The sequence below is a fragment of the Anneissia japonica genome, unplaced genomic scaffold (genome assembly GCF_011630105.1).
Source record: "Anneissia japonica isolate Jap-2015-1 unplaced genomic scaffold, ASM1163010v1 scaffold287992_len753583_cov170, whole genome shotgun sequence".
In the NCBI taxonomy this organism is placed as follows: domain Eukaryota; kingdom Metazoa; phylum Echinodermata; class Crinoidea; order Comatulida; family Comatulidae; genus Anneissia; species Anneissia japonica.
In genome coordinates, this window is record NW_022723469.1 from 343,561 (window position 1) to 350,660 (window position 7,100).

Sequence of the window (7,100 nt, forward strand, 5' to 3'; positions counted from 1 at the left end):
TAGGCCTACTACTACTATTGCACAACAAAGTATGATATTTGGTTTTTTAGCATCCACTATTCTTGTACATAAATCTTCAATTTCCAACGTACGCTTATAATAGCAACTCGGACGTTGTTACCGGTGGTTTTTACAAACACCGAACGTCGAACTTAGGTCATGTTTATGCATATTCATATTTAACAGCTCACTAAACTGACCTTAAATAGCGCCCTCTTTAATTTCTGCCCTAATTGTATGGGAATGCAGCAGATCCTGGATCCCCCCTGTGATCAGCGATGTTACTGACTATAGCCTAAGCCTAGGCCTAGGCGGAGAAAAATAAATCCACTGTGGTTGCAAATCAAATTAAGTACCAAATTTGACAATGACTATCACGCATAATTATTAAATAGTACGTAATATTACTTTTACATTGGATTTTCGTTGTTCTCTGCACATATTTCGATGCAAAACGATGCCTCGCATGAATCGTTGTTATGCCTCGCACTTTTGGGAATGGTAAAACGATGCCTCGCATGAATCGTCGTTTTGCCTCGCTGCCTCGCATGCCTCGCTGCCTCGCACTTTAGTACTACCCGCATTAATTTAACCGCGTTAGAAATATAAATGTTTTCAAGCATTTATGAGAATGTACAGTAATCACATTTTGGTCGGTGTAGGCTGAAAATAAAATGATTTCATCCAGGCTCACGAATGAACCTAGGCTAGGCTAGACCCGGGTCTACTGCCAACATCTAAATTTGTTCCCGTAATCTTTGAAATAGGTCTAAATAGGACTCAAATATTCTATTAAATGTTCAGTTTCTTTATGTTTATTAGGGTCAGTTAATTCAAGATTTTCATAATTTTTCATACATAATATTGAATTTAAAACGGCTGTCGTCAGGTTTTAATATACCTTGTTTTAGGAATGTTATCTTTTTCAATGACCACTTGTTAACTAACGACGATTGGGCGGGTATCTGCCCGGCCTCTCTTTCCGCAGGCGCGCGTCATAGTGCTGGGTTAAAAACAATAGCATAGAATTCATTTTCTTATGCACAAGAACCTGAAAAAGATCAAGCAAACCGTTGCACGGTTGGGGATAGGAAAATAACATTTTGAGTTGCAGTTCGACATAGTGCAAAAAATGTTTGCGTCTCGTGTGTAAAAAGCTCAAAGCTGGTGATTTTACCAAGTCAATTCAACAACAGAACGCACATTTGCTACAGTACTTAGGGGGGGGGGGCAAGAATATTGCACCTAGATGCCAGCAAATCTTGCACCGTCTCATACTTTACAAATTCTTTTCCTTATGTTTTAATTTGACAATTAGAAGTTCAATAAAATTCATCAAAAATACTTTAATCTTACCACCTTATAGGCCTACCTCCCGAAAAAATCAATGCCTTTTTTCTTCTATAATAAAGAAATATTTTCTGTGTATAGGCCTATACAAAAAAAAAAATAAATAAAGACAACTGCCCTGTCATTTTTTACGTGATTTCAATTCATGTAAGATATTTCCCGCCACCACGACCACCCCCTATCTTCCTTAACTTTAGAAAAGTATACACAGTTGAATAAAAACGAACGAGTTGTTCTCGTTTATACAGTACAAATTACAGTAGGCCTACAATATAATAATTTTAATAATTCATTGGGAGAAGCTTTAAAAATGGACTTTTAAAAGAAGTTGTATGTATATACTAATATTTTGCGAATCTTGGTATTTTTAAAGCAATCTTGCGATTTTTTTTTACACTCAATTTGGGAATTTTTATTTTTTCCAGTGGTCACACTGCTATTATTAATCATTCCAATACGCGCAGTAATCATTGTTGTACAACCAGCCACCCCAGCCAGCATGCAGTTTGATTTGAATACCGCTTTAAAACCAGCAGTTTGATTAAATAGCTATAGAAAAGGGGATGGACGTCACAAATGACAGGCCCGGGATTTATCAATCTCAGCTTAGCAAAGGTCTTAAGTCAAAAAAGTTAAGATGTTATTATGTAAAACAAATTATTGTGTCTGTGAATACCAAATTTACGTCATAACCGTTTTTTTTTTGGTTTTTTTTTTCTATTATAATTATTATACTGCATGTTTATATATCTAGGATTATTTTTAGAATTATTGCTTAAAATGCTATTAGGCCTACGCTACTCTATAAAATTACATACTTACCAATGACATAAACTCTAAACGTGCAGTTTGCTTCATTACCAGCGACATCAATAGCAAAACAAGTAACTTTAGTTGAACCAACATTAAATGATGTACCAGAAGGTGGAGTACAAGTAGTTAAAAGACCAGTATCAACATTGTCATTAACTGTTGGTTTACTCCAAGTCGCTAGGCTTTGAGTTATGATTGTACCCAATACAATATCATCAGGGCATACCATATTGGGTTTCTCATTGTCTAATGAAAAAAATATAGAAATGGTAGAAATGTATATAATATATAATCTGGTGGAGGGCTCTTCCTATCCCTTATGCATAGTTACCATAGAATTGTATACAGTGTTATCACATTTTTGTCACTTGTATTGTCATATATTATGTTGTGCGGATATTGGCCAATGATGGTAGTTGCAGCAATAAAAGAAATTGAATTGAATTGAAAACCTCGATTATTACATTTTGTAAAATTGAGATTTCGTAGAGACCACCCGTACTTTATACTAACTAAATAATGTATATTTTGAAATTGTATTTAAATAAAATCTAACAAACAAATTTGACCTTTACCCATTGAATTTCATTTTTTATCTCTGTACTTCCATATAGGATTCAAATCCATACCGTTACCTGCATCCTAATTTCTAATTCAATTCTATTCATGCTGCTGTTTCCGTCATTTAATAATAACACATCATAAAGCAACATATGTTTATTTAAATTCATGTTCGTTTCATATCATTCTATTTGCTTTGCAAATTATTGTTAAAAATGAGTTTAATTATATAATTTCGTCTTAGATTAATTAAAATATATTTATAAGTAATATATGTCCTTGTGCCAAAACCCTGCCAAGAGGACAGTTTCACGTTTTCGATTGGTGTTCTCTAAATAGGCGTATCACTATTCAGGGGACACCTCTGTTAAGGTGACACTTTTTTGGTCCCGAATGTGTCCAGTTAATAGAGGGTCTATTGCCTCATTCATCTATCTTATTAATAACATATACCACAATTACTATGACAATAAATCGTTTATTATCACAACATACATTAGTTTGACAACCTAGCATTTCCTTGGGATATTTTAAACAAGTAGTTATTGTAATTGGTCATATAGATTTACCTACAACATTTACAGTAAAATTGCAGGACCCAATATTATTATTCCTGTCAGTTGAAGTGCAAGTAACAGTAGTGGTACCAACATAAAATGATGATTGAGAAGATGGAGTACAAGTAGCTATCAAGTCAGTGTCAATATTGTCAGTTACTGTCACTATCCAACCGACAGTTTCTGATGGTTCACCTGGATCTGTGCCTACAGTAACATCAGCTGGACAGGTCACGACTGGTTCTTCGGGTACAAGTTCTATTGTTAAATAAAATAAAATTTCAACTGTAAGCCTATAGTATAGTACTTGTAATAATATTCTATTTTAGTAATAGGCCTAATATTACCATGTGTCACGAATTGTCACAATTCACGTCACAATACACCATTGTAACGTTACCGGTACTATATTTTGGTGATGAAAAAATTATAAGTCAATATAAGGTACATTCTAAAGTGTTGTGTTTGTCTCCCTCTTGTCTGAGTTGGAAAATTATTAGCGTCTGTTAAATTGTGTACTCATAAAAATATAAACAAACACCAACATAACATTCAAACAACTGAACGGTACTTTTATAATGCTTTTCAGGTATAACGCAAACATATATTTAAAATACACAGGTATCATTGTACTGTCGGTTGACCAGAGAAACTGCTTGATTATTAATCACAGTATATGCGACAGTATATAACGCTTAATAAATGTAAAATATATAGAAACTCAACGAAATTGCCAATACTAAATGAAGAAAAACAAAAACAATTTAGGTTAAATGCATAACAAAACATTAATTTAAATAAAATAGAAAGAAAAGAAATATATAATAAATTTTATATGAAGTGCCGATAAAATTGGTGGTATATGAAACAATCTAGATTAGCAGTGAAAATAATATTAACATTCCAAAATCAATTAAAATAAAACTTAACGATCTCTCACACGCAGTTGCTTTGTAGTCAACTACTGAAAAGTTGGTGCCCAGATATTCGCACGGAGAAAGTCACTAAAGCAGTAAGTAAAGAAGCTGAGCAAACGTATTTTCTAAACTTGTTATCACATAATCTGAAACAGCTTTAACAACATTTACCCTGTTTTTTTCCTCATGATTGGCCGTGTACACACAATTACTTGGTATTATGTAATGTAAAGAACGTTCCTAGTTCGAATCATGATCGTGACAATGCAGTTTTTGTTTTCTCACTCGCAGATTCCTCCTCTTGACCGTTTACTATTTATATGTATCATAAAACATTGTCCTTCGTATCAAATATAAATGAAAAAATAATATTCGTTAGGATGGTCCATAAGCCATAAAAAAACTTCACTAACATGACGTTTTGATTATCATTGGTGATCATTTTCAAAGTGGTGTTAAAGGAAAAATCAAAGGTCCTATATTATGTCAATCAAAATATTATAAAATAACAATTTTATACTACTAACACGAATCTTCAAATTTTTGAACGAGAAGTTGTCACACTACAAAAGCAAAACGTGCAATAATTCATTATTCAAATAACGTTGGTACAGTGGTGACGGGTAGCAGCGTAATAGTAGGTATAGTCTAGTGAATGCACAATTTTGTAAGCAATGCTGATACAAAGGCTTATATAGAAATACCAGAATCATAATTTGATCATGTTAACCCCTAAAATATAAGTTAATTAAGTTTTAAAAATACGTGACGAATAAGGAATGTCTACAGCTTTCACAACTTTTAACATGTACTCTAGTTTTTATTATATTATTTATCCTAAATACTTGTCAACAGTAAAAACAAAATATTATTGAAGGTTTGCATGGCGAATATCGATAACAAAATTATAAAACTTCCGGTACACCATTTGTAATAATATGGTTTTCGAGGTAAAACCACTGTTGGTTGTCTCGACGTTTCTTGAGATTGCTCTGACAGTCATCAGAAAAAGGTTAACAGATGACTTCTGGTCTTAAATAGGAGATGGCAATCGTCTGTGATTCATTGCTTTCTTTTGAAACAAAGAAGATGTGAAGAGTGGTTGAAGAGTGTGTACCCTGTACATATCTTCGTATAAACAAAAACATAATTGGCTCGCAACTATATTTAAAAAGGCCTGTCTTAATTTCCAAAGGTCTTTCTAATTAGACGTAGAAAAAAGACGTAGAACAATTCAATATTATATCTTAGAATATAATCTTGTATATATTACACAGCTTATTGAGCTTCTCATAAATCATTTAACTAATATAATAGAAACAACCTCACAAAAGGCCGTCGATTTATGTATTCAGACAACAGCGCAGTAAGACGACAAAGCAAAGTTTAACTAATACAACTAACAATTTCAACTTTGTCTTGAATTTTGAATTTTATTCGGAAACAGTTGTGGTTCAGTGAGACATTATGTAGTGCATCTAAATTACAAATAAAAGAACAAGCTTCAAGATACAAAATAATTATATAAAAATTCGAAACGAATAAACAGTGAATGTTTATCTGTTCATGCCTACTCTGTGTGAAACCATAATAATTCAATCGTGTCTAAGAACATAACAATCCACCTATACGAATATATGCAGGCCTATTATGATTAATTACTCAAGAGAACCAATGCTTCGGTGGTAGCCTAATGTTAAGAATGCCTTACATTGCATGGGTGCTCAATATGGTATAGTGCACTGCAGTCCATCTAGATGTGTATAAGAGACAGGTATAGTACTTGTAATAATATTCTATTTTAGTAATAGGCCTAATATTACCATGTGTCACGAATTGTCACAATTCACGTCACAATACACCATTGTAACGTTACCGGTACTATATTTTGGTGATGAAAAAATTATAAGTCAATATAAGGTACATTCTAAAGTGTTGTGTTTGTCTCCCTCTTGTCTGAGTTGGAAAATTATTAGCGTCTGTTAAATTGTGTACTCATAAAAATATAAACAAACACCAACATAACATTCAAACAACTGAACGGTACTTTTATAATGCTTTTCAGGTATAACGCAAACATATATTTAAAATACACAGGTATCATTGTACTGTCGGTTGACCAGAGAAACTGCTTGATTATTAATCACAGTATATGCGACAGTATATAACGCTTAATAAATGTAAAATATATAGAAACTCAACGAAATTGCCAATACTAAATGAAGAAAAACAAAAACAATTTAGGTTAAATGCATAACAAAACATTACATACGCAATTTAGCACAATAATGATGCTAATTTATGATTATCTTATCCTAACTTTACATATTTACCTGTAACCGACAAACAGAAACCTGAAGGACAAAATTTATAAAAGTTACAATTCAATGTAGAATTTACTGCTGCTGCCTTATTTACTAAACGATATATACTGGGCTATACCGGGCTGTTTAATTGTGTACTCCCAATGAACAACGCAAAATAGCTTACCTTCAGGCTGTGCAAAGCAAATAAGGTATTTTCCAAATAAAATCAACAGCCAAAGCACTATTCTTCCATAGAACATCTTCATATCAAATTCTTCGAAAGTTAATCAAACTGGTTTCAGGCTAGCTACATTCTCCTTTTATCGAAATAGTGGTCGGTATGCTGTTTTGAGTCAAGCCTTTTTTGTCATACATCAAAGGGTAGTTCCTAAATCCATTATGTCTATAATTGTTGACGTCATTAAACATTCCTGTCCAACTTAACGAAAGCCCCAGGGCGGATCCAATATAGGGAACGGAAGGCAGGTTTGAATGAACACAATTCGTTGATGAAGCTGACATATTCTGCATTTCATTTCACTTTTATTCGATTTGCTTTGAATCGCCATGTATATTATAACATCATGAATTAGTTT

General features: G+C 33.0%; 1 protein-coding gene across 1 annotated transcript in view; it reads right to left on the reverse strand.

Annotated features, from left to right (window-relative positions):
- The window catches only part of LOC117112225 (hyalin-like), a 26,787-nt gene extending 19,909 nt beyond the window's left edge, over positions 1 to 6,878 (reverse strand). The window contains exons 1-3 of the mRNA XM_033255302.1: positions 6,689 to 6,878; positions 3,294 to 3,539; positions 2,173 to 2,409 (exon numbers count right to left, since the gene is read on the reverse strand). Coding sequence (XP_033111193.1) covers positions 2,173 to 2,409; positions 3,294 to 3,539; positions 6,689 to 6,770 — 565 coding nt within the window. The 5' untranslated portion in view covers positions 6,771 to 6,878. The remainder of the gene's footprint in view (positions 1 to 2,172; positions 2,410 to 3,293; positions 3,540 to 6,688) is intronic.
- Positions 6,879 to 7,100: the final 222 nt, after the last annotated feature.